At 43.6% G+C, this 19,646-nt stretch overlaps 1 protein-coding gene across 6 annotated transcripts in view; it reads left to right on the top strand.

The window, feature by feature from the left end:
• The window catches only part of sdk2b (sidekick cell adhesion molecule 2b), a 228,598-nt gene that overhangs the window by 146,571 nt on the left and 62,381 nt on the right, over window positions 1-19,646 (top strand). For 5 of the 6 annotated variants that reach the window (XM_088599880.1, XM_088599881.1, XM_088599879.1 and 2 more), the window contains exons 3-4: window positions 6,098-6,204; window positions 11,058-11,205. In XM_088599880.1, the coding sequence (XP_088456006.1) occupies window positions 6,098-6,204; window positions 11,058-11,205 (255 nt within the window). Of the gene's footprint in view, window positions 1-6,097; window positions 6,205-11,057; window positions 11,206-19,324; window positions 19,491-19,646 lie in introns of those variants that run through there. The other variant, XM_088599882.1, reaches the window with a different exon arrangement.

Raw genomic sequence — 19,646 nt, 5'->3', positions numbered from 1 at the left:
ATCAGATTTAAGACCATAAGAGCTGGGAGAAGCTATTCAATTAGTCCCTTTAAAGCCCACAAGAAACTGATTTAGAGTGTTGAGGACTGGGGTGGAATGAAAATCTGGAGACAATCCAACCCTCCAAGACCAGGATTGCCTGCCCCTGGTTTAGACAAATTGATAGTGTTTGAAGACGCTCCAGGTGAATTGGTGCCTGTGAGAAACCTGTAGTTTATGTCAGCCCCTGAGCCCTAAGTCCTTGTCGGTCTGCTATTGAAAAGCACTCTGGTCCTGTTCTGGTATGCGTTCTTCCATCAGCCATGGCAGATGAATGGGTTCAGGTTTCATCCCTGACATATATCCGCGTGTCTGTTTTTAACTCCAGGCTCTGTCTGAGTGATTTCCCTTCTCTCTTTCTCTTCAGAGCTTTAACTCGGCGGCTGTTTTACCTGGGAGCCTCGCAAATCAATTAGCTCCCCGAGAAGCCAGCCTTCACTCTGTGCTTCCTAATAAAAAAAACACTGAAGGGACGCGTTATATTTGTTTAAGCACTTTTGGGTCTGGGGGAAAGAAAGAAAAAAGTCACATGACAACACACATGGCAAATTTCATTGTAACCTCATAAAAAAACGGTTTTCTGTTTCAGACAATGACAGAGGTGAGGTCCTATAGATTAGAAATCCTCCGTCAGAAACATAAGAAAGAACACAACTGAGAAACATCGTGCCCAGCTCCCTATTTTGGCAGTTAGTGGCCAATTGATCCACAAAATCATACTCAGCCACATCTTGAAAGAAGCCAGGGTATCAGTTTCGACAACAGGGCAGGGTAGTTTGCTCCAGACCCCCACAATCCTTTTGTGTAAAAACAGAATGTGTGCTGTCATCATGCTGTATATAACACCTTATACTCTGAGCCTGCGAAGGCAGAGAGCAGAGGAGATAGCACTGTAAAGGGAATCTGTACAAGAGCGCAATGTATTATACTCAATTGATTTCCAATGAAATAAAAAAGCCCAAAACCACAGGTCTGTTATTTATATGGAGAACTACTTCCCTTGCAGCAAAGTGATATACAGGACTGTGTGGCATTTACTAGAGCAATATAGATCGCTCCGTGTTCATAAAGTTTTCCCTGGGTTAAAGGTCATTGTAGCACATTCTTGGAACCTCTGTGTTCCATGCAAGAGCAAGTGAGTTATGCTTTGCTTTTTCGCATCCAGACCGGGTCATACCGACTGTTCTTTAAAGCCTCTGTGATGTCAAGGCTTGGCAACAGACTTGGTGAATTGTTCGCAGTAGCCTTATATAAGAGTCCAAGAGTCTGTTTTTATAATAGAGAGGCATAAGCTGTGGTTTTAAAAACATTTGTTTTTAAAGACAGAATTATTGAGTGAGGCTTTTTTTGAATGCAGTTTTATGTAACAAGAATAGCACCTTGATGGAAGCCTCATGAAACACTGGAGCTGCATTCTAACTCGTTTATTACTATAGTTTCAGAAATATGTATCTTCACATACATAGTGACCCTAGCCTTACACTTGTCCCTAATACATGCTATGATCTGTGGTGTAGCTATCTGTGCTGTGAGTATGAACTGAGCAGCTGTGGTCTTTCCGTGAGTTGGCCATTACAATTAGTTACAATTAGGTTACCATGTAACTAGAGTAGATTAGGTAAGCAGACTGAAATTGCTCTTAAAGGGAACATCCATCAATCACTTTCTGACACCCTAGACACATAGCTGTTCACACACACTGCTCCCGAAAGGTTAATTGTGTTGATTGTAAAAAACTAACCACAGATGTTCAGATCAACACATAAAGTCATTGTGAAGGTCTGGCTGATGAAGAGGTATATTTTCTTTAGGTTTGGAAGGTTAAAATCCTCCACCTGTCACACGTGATTCTCACACATGCTCATTCTTTGCCTTCCCTTGTTAAAACATTTAAGGAAAGGACCTACTCAAAATCTCTCGTTGCCTTTCGGGTGGGGTACAACATCTACAGTACTTGCCTGGCTGCTCCCTCACCACCTAAATATGCTGGAAAAAATACACTGAGAAAAAATCAGTTCCACTATGACAGCCTTGGTCCTTGAGCAAGATCTACGTTCATTCTTCACTCATAAATAACATTATCTTTTTGCACGGGTTTACAAACTAGGTGCAGGGCTGCTGAAATCTCAGAGCCCACACATTGCAACGCTGTTAATTAGTCCATTAACACTAATAGACTTCACACAAGAAGTAATTTAACACACTTGGCTGGATGTGTACCCTGCTAACCCTCTGCTAATATTATTTGATACTTCATTATCAGGCTGTTAATGACAGCACACAGGGAGTTTTCCCTTTCAGACTGCCCATCAACACAGACTCCCTGCGCCCCCCACTTTCAATCTGTGTGAGAGCTTTCTTCTCCTCTCGCCGTCTAATCCAGCCCAGACAGTTAACAGCGTTTAACGTTACTGGCTGCTCTTATGACATGAAGTGAATCTGTTCAATATGCGGCCTGATTGATGAGTATATACTCCAGGTAATCATTATTATTCTTGCACAGACTAAAGAGCTTGGAGCATCTACAGTGGATGCTCTGTTGCAGAAACACTCTGCCTGCAGACAGTTTCGTTTCTGCCAGACCTTGTGTGGAAAGAGTTAAAACAGCCAGATCGCTCACCTTCCTCCTTCCAACTCCTCCTCTGACTTTGTGTCTGTGTACTTTCCAAAAGCCATTCGTTCTTGCTCTCTCTCTGCCTGTCTTAGGGGATCTTTCTACCCACGTTAGTCTATTGTGTCTATTGATTGCCACATCTCAGGTCAATAGCTTTTTAAGGCAGCAAAATCGAACCCCGGACTATCTTTTCCACCCAACTTTCTGGCTATCTCTCTCTATCAAAACTCCCACCCTCTGTTGATTTTTTAACCCTGGGTCAAAAGGTTTTTCAAAATAGTAACATCGAACCCAAGACCATTGCTCAAGGGTCAAGCACTGTACTGTTGACTCAGATTCAGCGGGAATGACAGTGTGAGAGAAAGAGAAAAGCATTTTCTTATGTACTTATGTTTTAGTAAGTGTAGAGCAAATTGATTGATCCCCTGGTACTCTTAGCACTCCGAGATTATAAAAAGTGTCTGTTAGATTAAGGTGAATCAATTGTACCACGTGTGGTTGATTCCAAACACCAGCTTGTTTTTAATGAAATGAGCTAGTCCAATCTCAAACAGTGTTGTAACTGCACATTGTTACAAAAAACAGTTACAGTTCCAAAAACCAGTTCTTAGTGTCCAGTGATTTCTAGAACCTTCATGTTCAAGCATCCTATGGCAAACCTATCTTTTACTCATGATAGGCAACACCTTGAAAGCCCCAAAATAAAATTGGTGCTGGTGCTTTCAGCAAGGTGGTACTCCTTTATTCCAAAACAAAAGCAATTTACAGCACAGATGTGCCTCTGAGATAACTGCGATAAGCAAACAGGGATGATCCTTCCTTTACTGGCTTTACCTTTCTTCCATGTTTATGTGTTTAAATGCCTGAAATTGGGAACTTTTTATGCCTCCGAACATTTCTTGATCATGCTCCGGAGCTCTCCCGATATCCTGCAATCTATGGGATTTAAGTGAATATGTATTCCCTACATGTAGAGAGGTGTCAAGAAATCTTTGAACAGTGTGATGAAAAATCTGAATTTCAAGATATATAGCAGACATTTCTGCTGTTGCAAATCTTAATGTGTTTTTTAAATTTATTTTACATGGTGTTTCTGATCTCTTTGTAGAGCTCAGGAAGATCTTTTCCAGCTGCTTTGGTGCCAGGAGCCTTTCCATCTCGGCTGTTCATTTCTTGACTTGTTTGTTTGTCAGGTTTTTGAAAGATATTTTTCTTATGCTTCAGTGCAAACTGCTGGCTGATAAATGGTTTTGACTACATTGTCACTGTGAATCTTCTGTTTGCACTCTGAGCAGGCAGAAGCAGTTCTACAAGCAGTGAAACTCCTGGAGGGGGGAGGAGGGTTTTGGGACCCAGGACTTAGTGCGTCTCATTTAATTTATAAATGTTTTCAGTCAGAATATCTGTAAATGAGCTCAAGCATCAGAGTTTTATCATTTGATTATTGCATCTTTTTTCTGTTCATCGACGCTTAAGTATATAAGGTAAGGACTTCTGGCATGGCCCTGTGGTGATGGGTTCGAGACTGGGTTGTGTCACTAGCCGACTGTGACTGGGATATGCCGAGCCCCCACCATTCGCAGGGCTGGGATCACTCTCATACCAGGGCTCTGTTGACTCTCATACTGACCCCTTCGGCCTTTCAGGAGCTTACAGCCACACTGTGCTGGGCTCTCCTCCACTGGCCACTGGCACTGACCCCTGGTTTGAGGCTGCCCTGCCTGTGTCTTGTTAAAAGGCAAGTGGCTTGATGGTGAGAGTGTCACTTCCAACAAAGGCTTTGAAATCACCTTCCAACATCCTTTGGTTTCTGCTTTGATGGGAAATTGTTGCTTTTCCAGCTTTAGCTGTGCAAAACCTACTGGATATAAGCATGAGCGGGGAATGCACAAAAGTCTGAAGGGTATGCACCTGTTAGCACGCTAGTCACAGCCCAGCCCAAACAATTTTTAAGGAAAAGGACACTTTCCTTTCCAGGGGCTAATTATTCAAACAAAAGACAATGTATTCATACTCAGCAGTGATGTCAGCCTCTCCCCTCTCCAGCGTACTGTTGTTCCAACTAGACCCTCAGCAAGAGCCAGCACAGCTGCTCTGCAGACATAGTGTGTGTTAGAGTGGCCCCTGCTGGAAATGTGCAGCACTGCAGGTCTTAAGATCTAGCCTTGGAGGAAAGCCTGTGTGCAGCAGGAATTTCAAGGTCAGAGGAGGTGTGGAAAAAGGAATTTAACATGAAAGTAAGTGTGTACCAGAGGGAGCCCGAGTAGTCTGCTCATGCAGGCATCTTTTACGGCAATACACACTGGTTTATTGACCAAAGAGACACGGCTGAAGCTATAAAAATGAGTAAATCATACAAGGAAACATGGGGCTTTGACATAATCTGCAAGTCTCATCAAACTGTTCATCTCTGAAGGTCAGAGGTTCCAGACTCCCTCAATTCGCACACAAACTTCAAATTTAGCTTGCCGTATTTTCTTCCCAGTGCCTTAAGTAGGGCAACTCACAAAAGCTTCAGTCTATTTGTTAGTAGTTCAGGTGGGCAGCTGCGTCAGCATGCGTAGGCTGCAAAGGAACAAGTAATAGGTTTATTCCATGCTGAAAAAAAGAAGAAAGAGAACACAACGTTTCGGCCGTGGAGCCTTCTTCAGGTGTGGAGCACTTCTTCAGGTAGCACACCTGAAGAAGGCTCCACGGCCGAAACGTTGTGTTCTCTTTCTTCTTTTTTTCAGCATGGAATAAACCTATTACTTGTTCCTTTGCAGTCTATTTGTTAGTTTGGCACAGCAGTGTGGGTAATATTGAGAACAAGAGGGAAGTATCCAGGATCAGGACTTTACTGGAGACACAGAGAAAGGAATGGTGTGATTCTCTTTACCTATAGATATACCTGTGCCATTGTTAATGGTGATTTCAAAATATATGTGAAGCTGTATATTCCAACTAAAGAATGGCATGAATTATATTGTGATTATGCATAGTGTCATTGCAAGTATGAGTAAGTTCACATATCTGTACTATGTAATTACTATGGAATTAAAGACACAACCTAAAGAACTACCCTGTGGTGCAGATTTATTTGCGTGCCTCAAGATGAAGCTGAAAATGCACTGAGAATTAAAGAATCTCAGCGTGAGAGAAAGGTGGCATTGAAACTTAATTATCCAGATGTCCCTGGCATGTTGCTGTGAGAGACCTGGGATTGGACTGGCCTTTGGCTGATTGCTAGCACTTTATACCATTCATGCTTTGCAGCCTCAGTCATCCTCATGTAATTCATGCAGCGTTGGGTTAATGGTCTTCCCTTTGTCAAAATGTGATAGACCCCCATCAGTGCTTTCTTGCATGAACAGATAGCGTGCTTAGGCAAAATTAAGGTCCAACCCGAATTTTGAAGAGTCCGATTCCAAAACCCCACTGATATCTCCCAACTCTCGCCCCCAGGTACCAGATCCCCTCTCTGGACCGGTCTCACGCCGGCTTCTATCGGTGCATCGTACGGAACCGCGTTGGCGCCCTCATGCAGCGGAGAACGGAAGTGCAGGTTGCCTGTGAGTATGCCTGCTGGCCCTACCTAATAATAATAATAATGTTTATAATGTTTCTTTATTAGCTCTATACAATTTCTTGCATTAGGAATTCGTCTTTTCGCATACCCCAGCTTTTCTCCATGGAGACACAGACACGGAGAAGCTTGGGGTCAGAGCGCAGGGTCTGCCATTGTACGGCGCCCCTGGAGCAGTTAGGGTTAAGGGCCTTGCTCAGGGGCCCAACGGAGTAGGATTCCTCTGCCGGCCGCGGGATTTGAACCGGCAACCTTCCAGTCACAGGCGCAGATCCTTAGCCACAGAGCCACTGCTCCGCCTGTGCAGGTGCTCACTGAGGCCGGGTGTGTGTGTCGCAGTGCTGCTTGTACAAAGAAGGTTAAACCATTGTTTGTTCGCTGTTGCACTGAACACGTGTATTGAAATTCAAAACAGACAGCTGTTTTAATAAAGCCCTTAATCAGTTTGAAGGTGATAAATGTTTTGTTTTTATCAAAACAGCTGTTGTTTTGGTGTCAGAATGCTATCTTCTAAATGTGCTTATGTAAATGAAAGATCTTTTTTTCTGTTTCTCTTCATTATGATTTTACTTTTTTCTGTTGCCAAAGAAAAATGAAAGATCAACAAGGTAGATTGGAGTGGGAATCTAACCATTGCTACTGCTCTCACATTTTTAAAAACATTTGCTTCACCATGCTGCTCAGTATCTCATGCATCATCTGTAACGAACAGTTCTTTCCGGACCCTGTGCGGACGACACAATCCGAAGTAGTGAGGAAACACTGGGGAAAAAGTCCTGCAGGAATACGGGGATGAAAACAGGGGGGCGTGTCCATGCAGTGCTGGTGATCCGGGGAGGTGTGGCCGAGGCAAACGATCCAAAGAGAAGTCCACCAGAGAAACCAAAACTATGCAAAAGTCCATGGCCGGGTAATCCATCCAAAAATAAGGGATTAAAAACAGGTGCCGGGTCGGGACTGGCGGGGGGAACAGGAACAGGAACAGGAGCAGGAAGCTAAAAACATAACGGAGCCAGGCGCAACCAGGTCCCGAGCTCGCATGATGTGGAGATCAGATGCAGAGCCTCGATTGGCGACTGCGTCTGGCTTTTAAAGGGGGACAGGAAGGAGACTGGAACAAGGGGCAGGTGCGGGGAATAAGACAAACAAGGAAGAGCCGGGGCGCCCTTAAGGAGGAGGGACTCCAATCGTGAGATCATCGTTTTCCTCTAGACAACATAGAGAGTTTGTGTTTCAAGGTGGCTTTTGTCTTTTTTCACATTTCACATTTCTTCACCAGGACTACATAGCTGCAAGCTGACATGTGGCTGGCTCACATGATTGCATTGCACAAAGCTGAACTTTGAGTATTAAATTAAAAGAGTACAGAATCAAACAGGGATGTATTCCCCAATTTAACTAAAGCATTAACTACAGAGTGCAAAGTGATGCTGTGTTCAATATCCATTAATTCAAGGAATGCAAAGGAGACATTTAATTGAAAGTGTATTTTGCAACTAGTCACACATTTTCACCCATTGAACCCAATCATCTGACCTGTGTGGCTAGAACTCTTGGAGACTGGGTTGCCTAGAAACTATCTGCCTCTAGACTGTCTGGTAAGTAATAGAGGTATTACCAACAGGTATCTCTCACATCAGCAGCTTTACCACCTTGTAATCTGATCTCATCATACCTCAGAAGCTGGCCCAGCACAGCTGGTCTGTAATGGGCCGGAGGACTCCAAAGGCAAGCCAGATTGCTGCTCTTACTGGTGTTGGGCCCTTATGGGGGAGCCTTTCCCCCCAGAGCTGAACATCCAGTCCAGTGCTCCGGTGTGTTGAGCAGGGAGTGAGGAGACAGGGCTCATGCTACAGGAGGTGCCTTCTTTTAAATGAGACATTGAGACAAGGTGCTGTCTGACTTGGTCTTTAAGGAACCCATGACTGTTCAGAAGGGCATGAAAGTGAACCATAGTATCCTGGCTAAACCCCACTTAGGTTTTGTCCAATCTGGCTCCCCTAGAGTTCACCCTTGATTTCACAGACTCATCCAACTCATCTGCTGTGTGCTGCGTGTACTCCACAGAAAACCTGTAATGGTTTATCAAAGTGAACTCAGCACCTCAGTGCAAATGAGTGGATCCCATCTTAAACTTAGGATCCTGTGTATCACATTAGTAAATATAAAATATCAAGTAAAAAGCAATGTCTTGGACAGTGGAATTAATTACTAAATTAATGTATGCACTAATATTTCCTGAACACTACTGGAGAGTGTTTTATATCTACCCTAAGATCTGCACAATAACACAAGGGCAATTAATCTACAAGGGTAGAAATTGATAAAGGATCGGCAGGATGAGGAGGAAGCAACACAGAGAATCAAAGATCAAAGAGGTTGAATTTCAGTTACTTTTTTGTATTAACATTATTGTTCATTCACAGTCTAGCGTTATTAATTCTTGGGGAAAAAGCAGATCGTCGAGATAAAAGGCACACCAGGAATCTGGCATCTTGCTTGAAAGTCGAGGCTTTTTGGTTGGGGTATAAATTATGGTTTTTATTTATCACAAGATCCAAGTAAATATTTCTTAGAATTTGTTTTTTAAATATACCTCTAATAGCCTTCTATTGATGGATGATTTATAGAAGGTGGCATTATTATAAATCAATGTTGAAATTAACTACTGTATTACCCCATTTGAATTTCCATGTGGTACTCAATATGAGATTTTAAGAGTGGGACTCAGGGACTGTTTTATTGGTTATGAATGGGATAAACAATACAGAATTCAAAATCCTTCGCCTCTTCCCTATTCCCCACCCTCTCCAATTCCCTGTCACCCTCCCATCAGAAACAGACAGCTTAATTGAGTAGGTAATGAGAAATTAATAAGTAAGCTCTGCTAATGACAAACGATAATGGGGAGAGTCATTAACGATTTTGTCCCTGTTTTAATTACTCTGGTTAAAAGCGGTCAATTAGAAAAGGCTGCTTTTGCGTTTTTCTTCAAACAGAGAAAGGGGGTGGCAATGTTCAAGTTGAAGTTGAAAGAGTTTAAGCAGGGTTTGGAGACATCTGCATAGGGCCTGTTTAATTGGAGTCTGAGAGTGGGGCCTGCAGACATGGATCACAAACAGTTGTGTTTTGCCTGTCAGAGTAACACTCCCCTAAGCCATCTTGTTAACAAGCAACATTGGCAGGTCTAATGAGTGGTGCTACCAATAAAGACACTCACTTGAGGTCTATGATCATGGGTTCGAGCTTGGGTCATGTCACTAGTTGCCTATGATAGGGATTCCCCAAGAGGAGATGCACAATTAGATAGGGTACGATTAGTCAGTCGGGGTTGTCGCGGCTCTCAGTGACACCTTCAGTCTCTCCTCCAGTTAGTGCTGAGCCTCAGGTACAGGGCTGTATCACCTGTAACATGTTTATCGATGGCAGGCGGTTCAGAACAGTCTGCCCCCACTTACTCATTCTTCCCTACAGGGGGGACAACATGTGATCTTCAGAGCACCCATCTGGAGATCACGTGTTATCCCATGTTTGATTGGGTTCATAGCTCAGTGCCAACACATGAAAAATGCCCAAGTGGCTGCTCTAAATCAAGTGGGTCAAATAAAGAGAATTGGTTATTCCAAATGTTTCAAAGCCACACCAGTTAAAGCATATTGTCATATGTGTTTGACAGATTTTTCAATTATGGGGCTGATGAAAAACTCCTCTAAACTGCATGGGATTAATTTATCCTGCAACCCTACAGTGCAGTTGGTAACAGTGCTCTGACCCTGCCCAGCCATGTTTGGGCTGTTGGAGACAGCACCCCACTGAAGATCATATGTTGTCCCTATTTGAGTGGGCTTTCTAAGGGCTCTGGTTTGCTCCCTTAAACACGCACATCAGACCTGACTGGCTACATTAATTTGTGTCACTCAGGTTGGGCCCTCATGAAGATGATGGCTGGTGTCCTCACCTCAAAGCTCAGTCATTAACAGAGTGATTCTGGTTTCAATCACCACTACAGGATCACACAGACAAAGACAAACCTTGAATGAACCTTTAGTAGGATCTGGTCCTTGTTATTTAAGGTTAAACTACACCCCACATCCCACCCTACCCTTCCACATACAGCTTCATTTATTCAGGTGAGATTCTGGTCTGACGAATCAAATCTGGACTGGGGTGAGTCTGATAATCAATAAAAATGTACTTCACTAAAGCTCATCTCATCTCTCTCAGCCATCACAACCAATAATCTGCAGCACAGGGGCTGGTTTACAGCGTGTCGCCAGTAATGGCTTCAACTCATTATGTCAAAGCTGAGCTATAATTACATTTGTTGCCAGAGAGTTTGCAGTGATTAAATGAGAGCAGGTAGTGCTGAACCAGTTCTTTTCTGTTGAAATTATTCTTTATGCTATAAGTAGAGAAGTGGGATGGTGGCAAGGTGCTTAACCCTGCATCTCCACTGATCAAGGAACCTGAATGTCATTCTGTATGGAGTTTGCATGTTCCTCCAGTGTTCACATGAGTGTATGCCAGATGCTCAGCTCTCCTTTTCACCCCCCAAAGCCAACCTGACTAGGTATGATTGTACATTATCCCTGCAATGGACTGGTGTGCTGTCCAGCTGTGTGCTGTCATGTCCACCTTGTGCCCTGTGGCTCCAGAACAGGCTCGGGGTGGCTGTGACCCTCACCTGACTAAACAGTTTTCTGGTAATGCACAGATGTTTGCAAATAAAAGCAGAGATGTCTAGAAATTTTGCAAGTGTTTTCCTTCCAAGAATGTGCAACCCCATGCATTTACTGGTTTCCATCATCACTGTGTCTGCCTTCTGCCTGTCTCCCACAGTCATGGGCAACTTTGAGGAAGGGGAGCGCTCACAGGCCGTTTCCCAGGGGGACGGAGCCGTCATTCCAGCCCCACGGATCCGCAGCTTTCCCCAGCCGCAGGTCACATGGTTCAGGGACGGACGGAAGATCCCCCCCAGCAGCCGCATGTAGGTGCCCCTGTGTCTGAGCAAGTGTGTGTTCAGCCTGCCTGCTCAAGTCCTGCAGGTGTCTCTGTGTCTGAGCAAGTGTGTGTTCAGCCTGCCTGCTCAAGTCCTGCAGGTGTCTCTGTGTCTGAGCAAGTGTGTGTTCAGCCTGCCTGCTCAAGTCATGCAGGTGTCTCTGTGTCTGAGCAAGTGTGTGTTCAGCCTGCCTGCTCAAGTCATGCAGGTGCCCCTGTGTCTGAGCAAGTGTGTGTTCAGCCTGCCTGCTCAAGTCATGCAGGTGTCTCTGTGTCTGAGCAAGTGTGTGTTCAGCCTGCCTGCTCAAGTCCTGCAGGTGCCCCTGTGTCTGAGCAAGTGTGTGTTCAGCCTGCCTGCTCAAGTCCTGCAGGTGCCCCTGTGTCTGAGCAAGTGTGTGTTCAGTCTGCCTGCTCAAGTCATGATTGAGCCACACCTCAGTCAGTTTACCTAGTTTGAAATTAGCACTTAGCATGTAAAATGGGATAATTTCAGCACTTTACAGCTTTTATAGTGTTTGTTATTACTGTTTTGTGTTGCTGTTGAAACATTTTTTTTATTCCACTTAAAGAAAAACAGAATAAATTGAGTGTCTGATGGAGAAGAGGCAAATTGGCCAACTGTGCTCTAGGGAGCGCTTTTTATATAATAGCTCTTTAGTGGATTAAATCAGTTTTAAAACAAAGACCTGAGCTGTCTCTTTGTTTTCTGTGCTCCCTTTAGACAGGAGCTCCTTTTCTTAGAGATCAGATCCGCAGAAGGTTTTTTCCAATTAATTTTGGTCTGTATCGCATTGAAACCCCTGTAAGGGTCTTTAGAGTAAATGAGGAATGTGCTGTGTTTAGGGGAATAAAAATCAGTATCAGATAAGAAACTGCAATGTTTTTTTATTTTATGTAAATTTTAATTCAATATGCATATCTTTAATGTTCTTCTGTATTTATGCAAAACCTGTTGGATGTAATATGCAATGGAAGCTCATTCAGTAGTGGGTTTGGAGAGACTGTAATGGGACTGTAGTGAGGCCTGTAGTAGGATATCCCATAGTGCCAGAAGGATAAGAGGGAGTGTTTATCACGGGATACGTCTGGCAGTCTGGGTCCCTCAGGGACGCCGGGAATTCCTGATGAAGGCAGTAATTGATGATTCCTCCACCACTGCTCCTGTCTTCTCTAATGCTCTATAAAGGGCATATTAAATGGCTCTCTCTGAGCTCAGTTTTACTTCTCTTATCGGAGCCATTAAAGTACATTAATATTCACTGGGATCGTTCTGACAGGGACACTTATGACAGCTTCACTTCTCAGCGACAGAGTTCAAAACACAAAAAGTTTTGCTGGGCAAGAGGTGGAGGTCAGAAATTAAAGACGACAGTGCACCAGCCTCCTTCTGTAAACTTTTCACGGAAACTGCCACTAGCAGTTTACCCTAAACCCCTCACAGGGTGGTATTGATGGTGTCAAGACAGGGCCAGCTCTGTTCTTATGTTATTTATGAACAGAGTCAGCTTGGGAGGGAGTCCTGTGCCCTGAAATGACTTGTATCTTCATCAGGACTGCAGGAGGGGGCTGCACATTTAGTGGCCCTTCTGCTGGATCAGGGAGCACTGAAATGCTTCCCTGCTCACGGGGTCTTCTCCGGGGACCCTGGCCTTAGCTCTCAGCCTGCACATCTGCCTTTCTCTGTGCAGCCAGAAACCCAGCAGTGGCTCTCCAGTGCGCCAATTGTGTTTCCCCGGGTTTAAAACTGCAAGCTCCACGCGCTCCTCCAAGGTGACTGTGTAAAAATGAATGATAACGATAACATTTGTGAGATAAGTGAATTTAAATAGCCGTCACCGGCATCCTTGCAGTGACTTCCAGGATGTCTGAAGCACAGAAAGAGAAGGGATTGTTACAAAGTATATTCCAATACACATATCATGTATAGAGTGTGTAATGTCTGATAGGTATGTGCAGTAGTACCTATAATTACTGTACTGGGGTTATCAATGATAAAATATCTAAGAAGCCTGTAGCATTAATTCTATTCACATATCCTACCAAATAAAACTCAGATGCCTAAGCTTGGAGCACCTGTCCGGTGGAGTTTGCATGTTCTCCCTGTGTTATTGAGGGTTTTTAATGGGTTTTCTAGTTTTCTCCCATCAATTGACTTGCAGCTTAAATTTTATTGGCTGCTCTAAATTGTCTGTTTTGGGTTCTCCTATAAAATAATTTCATTATCTCATCCCTGACTATACCTAATAAAACACTGAGGCCTGAAATGACTTGTAACAGTTATTTTGTTGTTGTGATGACTCTATATCCTTCAGAAATGTGTCTTATGTGTAATCATTTTGTTTTGTTAGACAGGCGGCTCTTACCAACGCTATGTGTGACATAATTATAATTTACAACTACCCGGAGAGATTTCTTTCCATTGCCTTGTAGCGTATCATTTGAATATGAATTGGAGTCATTTAAAAAAAAAAATTCATGCCACACACAAAAATGCAAGTGCAATTTATCCCGGGCCTGCAGTGACATATTTTTAAAGCGATACTGTCGCACAACCGTGCAGCTGTCACATTGCAAGAGGGGACAGAACCCCTCTGCTGGCATGTAAGGCTTTATGACTTGTCAGAGATCTGTCGGGAAAAGTTGGTAGCTTTGCTGACAAATTCTCATCTGCAGTTGCAAAGAAAAGGGAAGGAAAGCATTCTTCTCAAGGACAGGCATGCTTATTTTATTTTTTTATTTTCCAGCTGTACTTGTTTGCTCAAAAGCCCCCCCCAAAAAGAAATGTGCCTGAGGTAAAGACAGGAAGGTAATCAATCACTTACTACTGAGCACTCTCAGGGCACTTTATATACATTATATAAGTAAAGAAATACAATTAAACTTTAGAAATGTGTGATTAAAGGAAAGAAACAGATTTGAAACTGAAATTGAAGACTATCAAAATCAAGAAAGGTTTGATGTACACACTTCGACAGATGCCGCACTTTTAATATGTGGTGCTATCCGTAAAATAACATATCCGCATCCTGTACACTCTGCAAAATGATTTCAATGATATGCACGCCAAATTTCAAATATATCACACATTTCACGTCTGCGGTATTCCAGATCCTAGGGAGTGTGTGAGGCAGTTAGTCCTACAGCAACGAGGGAGCCCCTACTGCATGCAGGCAGGCTTTCCAGAGGAAAATGGAAGACTGCGTGTGTGTCGCGGGGTGTCTTTATTATCTGTTTGAGTGTTTTATCAGGGATGCGCAGTAGGAGCACGACTCACCGTCTCTGAAAGATGAAATATTTATAGCCGTTCAGTCCAGAGCCACCCCCCTAGCAGACTGGGCCTCTTGCTCTCTTCCACGTGATGGCTGGAGCACTTTGTTTTTTTTTCCTTCTGTGAGGGAGGTGGGAATAATCGCTGTAGTAATATTTACACAGCGCAACCCCTTGCTGAATAGGTAACAAAGCAGGCCTGTTGATAGAGAGTGCTGCTGCACTGTATTGGGAGATAGAATGGTATTTGCTATTTACAAGGCACAGTGCTTTTTTCATGACTAAGCTGTGTCATCTCCAAGTAACTGCTGCTATCATCTCTCTTGTGTCTACAAAGCTGGGGCACTCTGCCTATATCTTGACTGACCTCTGTGACTCCAGTAACGCACTGTTTTTCAAAGCACTGGAAAACCAGGCATTCTGAAACCCGAATCTGCAGCCCTTGTAGATTATATCTGTGGTGCATCTTGTGGTGCATAGCCCTTGTCGATCGCACGAGAGCATTTCCAACACTCTGTCTTGGATTTACAAAGAAACCAGGTCATGTCATACAGTCAAGATTTGCTGTGATAGAGGTGTTGAAAAACTAATGAACAAAAGGCCGCAATTAGTCTTGATATTTCTTTGATATTTTCTAGTTGCTTGGTTGTTGATGATTTGAAAGTCCAGAAGCAATGTTCAGACTAGATGGAGCTCATTGTTCTTCTCCAAGCTCAGAGAGCAAGTGGGAATAAAAGTTATTTCAGCTATTACTCTTCCATTACTGAATCTGATTACAATTGAAAACCTTTCGTTGTGGGTGTTTTTTTCTTTTATCTAATGGCGTATATAATAAATGCTAGCAAAGTTTTCCCTCAAAGTTGCTTCTATAAGCAGATTTACATTGAACTGCGGCTGTGGATCAGATTTCCACTCTTGTGTTCTGCATTGACTCTGCTGAGCACTTGGTTTCAACTTGTGTCCTGTTTGTTTAGTTCATTTGGGTGTTCTGTGGTTTTCTGCCATGACTCAGGGAGCTCTGAGCAGTTGGAGGCTTTCCTACTTAAGGGACATTATCTTACAACAATTGACATTTCTGCGCATGTTCAATTAACACACAAACTACCTTTATGTTCTTGTCACTTGATTGGCCAGTCACCTTTCCTTAGAGGCTGTGCTGGTTCCTGGCCTTCTTAATCTTCCTAGCTACAGCATACTTCACATTCCCCAGGACCAGGACTAGAAGACTCCACTGTCTGACAGCACTATGGCTTAGTGTTTAGCTAAACATTTACAGTAGCTTTATGAAACATGGTTACGGTTCTGAGAGTATTGTCTGTGTGCCACTACAGCTTGCGATAAAAATTACAGTTGCGTAGAAAAGTTAAAAGATGGCTGTACTTTACTTAACTCATTTCCATGAATGTTAACAACATATCGTTAGAGACAAGTCCTAGGTGGAGAACAAATGTATTCTTTTTGCTTGTTTCAGCTCAAATATACTTTTTCTGCCAAGGTTCTGTTCCAGAGCAGGAATGGAATCACAGTTTCTCATTGAATAGTGGAGATGATCACCCAGAGCCTATGAGAACTGTACTGAATTCAGCAATGGAATTAAAACTGATAAACTGAGTAATGCAGTCAGGGTTCATTTTGCCCTATTGGATATTAATTCTGCTGCCCCAGGCACTCCTTATTGAAGCAACCTCATGGAAACCCCCCTAATCAAGTAAAGATAACCATCCTTCTGCATCCTTTTCTGAAAGTGTTCAAGATAAATTCTTCAAAACACCTTTTTTCCAGCTTCTTACCACCAATCCAAGGGATTTATTATCAAAAAGAGCCCATGTAGGAGCTCATAGCAAGGCCCACCCCTTCTGTTGTTAAAGTGTGGGAGAGAAAGGGAGAGACATAGGATTTGCAGGGGTGGGAATCAGTAACAGACCTGAGTTGAGTTCAAATGTGTCCTGATCCAAGCCCTCTTCTCCTCTTCCCACTTCCTCCTCCACTTCTTACCGGCCACGGCCACATGTCAGAAGTGTTCCTCCACCATTGGATTAATGTGGTTTCTTATCGTCAGAGTTCAGGGGCGCACGGCCTTCTACGAGAAGCAGCTCAGAGGGAGCAGCTCTGCCTTTGCTAATCCTCCCCACCAGGTCAATATCTCTCCCTCTGACTCTGGCAATTTCTCAGCTCCTTGGGTTGACAAATCCTGACACATATTGGACCATGTTTAAAAGTCATTAGTGGTAATTCTCCATCGCCGCACTCCGCACCCCGCACTCCGCTGTGAGAGGAAGAGACGTGGAGACGGTTGTTTTTACAGTTTGCTCTGAATATCATTACACCCTTCCTTCTCCTTCTCCTCTACAGTACAGCAGAGCCATCCTCCTTCAAGTGTGGGAGCTGTGCTCAAGCACCTCTCTGCAAAGGGGACACCAAGCTCTGGTGGCTTATGGTCATGTCATTGTACATCAGTCGTTTACTCTGAAACCTGCAGTGCCTTATTGAAACCCAGTCTCCCAGTTCAGGAACAGCTGCCCCAGCCAGACTGACTCAGTGTTCTTGGCATGCAATGAGCCATATCATGGACGGCTTTTTTTTTTCTTTAGATGACACTTAAAAAAAAAATACTAGACTCTGTTGCAAGTTTCTAAAATATACACTCCTGGGGTTGCTGTAGACCTGGCAGATTTTCAGATTGCCAAGTAACAGTTGCTGCAGTCAGGCTAGTCTCGCTGTAGGGTAGCACAGGGTTCAGTTTGATAAGCCTGACCTGCCAAGATTTGCAGGGCATCTGTACAAGTAGGCTTACAGAGGGTTTCTGTGAGCACATAGGGCCTGGCCATGCTGGCAGAGATGGGGAATTTTAAGTATCCTGTTAGCAGCACAGCTCATTAGCAATTATGGTTGGTGTAAATGGAGAGGAAATAAATGGTGTAGCCTATTTTTGGCAGGTCTTGGGAATCGTCAGGGATTAATTTACCGTCCAAACATCGACAGTCTCCACCACCGGCGTCTGTTCACGAAGCAAATCTATTATTTATCTGCGTGTCCTATATGTCATATTTGTGGATGTATCATTAATTATTTATGGTGCTCATAAGATAAAGCATTCCAGACACAGGAGCATTGAAGAAACCGTTTCTGCAGGAGCTGCTGAAAGATTATGAAATGTAGAAGGCAGGTCATTTGCGGTGCTAAATGAAACATATCTCTATATATTATGTTTCCGTATTCCCAGAGCACACTCCCTCGTTCAATGACCAGGGGTGTTGGTGCAGTGTGATTTAGAGATGGGGAACCTCTGTCACTTTCATATATGCATACGTCATCTGTGCAGAGGAACACTCAAAAACACACATGGGTAAAATGTGTACTTGTATTTTTTTTATCTCAGGAGAATAAAAGGACAAATATTAGACATAGACCTCTCAGTTCATAGTAAATAGTAAAGTAGTTCTTTTATATTAAAGAATAACTAATAGTTAACTACAATGTTTAAAGTGATTTCATATATGCATATAGTATGTGTATAGGTACAGTATATGCATGCAGTTAGATCTGCAAATCTGCATTTATGTACAGTATATTTATTGTTCAGTACATACAGTACATACAGTAGGGGAACAATAAAATGACAATAATGGAACAGTTACAAAACTGACCCTATAATGCAATTAAAAATAACAAGTAGGCATTTATTCATATAGTGGTAGGGTTGAATCTGCAGAGCAAATTTATTTTCTTCCTTTTCAATGGGGAAAAAGGCCGCAGAATGCAGTGTGGAAGCTCTTATTATCCAAATACTGGTACTTAATCTCTCACAATTACAGCAGTAATGACCAATAAGCAGCTACTAATCTTTGATAAATCAAGCCGTATTAAGCATTGGTGTTTAAATTACTTAAAGTTGCTGCATTGCCCTCACATTGAACCACGGGATTATTACAGAGGTGGCTTTGTAAAAGGGTTATTTTTTCTCCAGTCACAAAGCAAATGACAGAAAATTGCAGTGCGGTGGTTCCTGATAGATCCTGTAGTGTGTGTGTAGCATTCATTTAATGCTGAGATGACACTAAATGGATGGTAAGGGGGGTGGCAAGCACAAAAGAAGTGGCAAAGGAAATGCAGACTCTATTCAATACTGGGCAGACACCTGGCAAATGAAATTTAACATAGTCAAGTGTAAAGTAATACAGGCAGGTCGTGCCCTCTATGAATAACAGATGGGTGGCAGTGTACTAGAGAAAGCAACCTATGAAAGCAACTTAAGGGTTTTATTGACTCATCATTGTTCCTCCACTGGAAAACAAAAAGAGGCAATTAAATGAGACCACGAAATGCTAGGATATACTGTAAAAATGTGCATTTTAAACTGAAGAAAGGCTGGTCAGGGTACGTAGTTGCCCAGAGGGCACGCCAGACTGGAGCTGGACGGGTCAGGTGCTCTCCGGGGGTCTCCTGCAGAGAGCAGGCTAGCACACGCCAGCAGGTCAGATTTAGGGAGGCGAGCCAGACAGCACCTGACAGGCGTCTAGCGATCTCGTGTCCGAAGTGGGGTCCCGACCTCTCTTCCACACCCAGCAGCCAGGAGGAGCCCTGGACCACACAACCGCGATAAGGGTTCCCAGGCAGAGTCCGGGCGAGTCAGGAAACGGGAACAGAAAACTCTTAACCGGGAAGCGCCGAGCAACTGCTCGGAGGTGAAATAACTCTGTATCTCCTTCGCACAACGTTAAGGAGAGAGCAGTCAGGGTTCAAATATTTAAATACCCGCCGAGAGCACCTGGCAGTAAGTGACGTCTCAGTACAGCCAGGTGCTCTGTGTATGCTGTCCCCTCAGCGACCAGGGCGGGACGGAGGCGTGGCCGCCGGCCCCTGCGACCGCGTCACGCCCAGCTGTGATGCAGCGGCGCAGGCGTGACAAGGTCAAGTTGTCGCAGGCGATTCATCAGGAACCTTCAAAAACTGGCTGGATGAAATCCTTGCATCAGTGAACATCTAGCTACCAATAGAGGACAATAGGTGGATTGACTACTTCTTGTTTGCAGCTTTCTTAGGTTCTTACGTAAGCTGTACTGTAACTCTCATTTCAGGATAATGCAGCCTGCTGAGCCATTGTCGGAAGATTGATTTTCTATTAGCAGGCTGAGTTGTTTCAAATTTGCATTTGCATTTGGA

This window comes from Lepisosteus platostomus, chromosome 11, assembly GCF_059453375.1.
Source record: "Lepisosteus platostomus isolate fLepPlt1 chromosome 11, fLepPlt1.hap1, whole genome shotgun sequence".
NCBI classification, from domain to species: Eukaryota; Metazoa; Chordata; class Actinopteri; order Semionotiformes; family Lepisosteidae; genus Lepisosteus; species Lepisosteus platostomus.
This window is presented reverse-complemented; position numbering and strand designations above follow the sequence as displayed.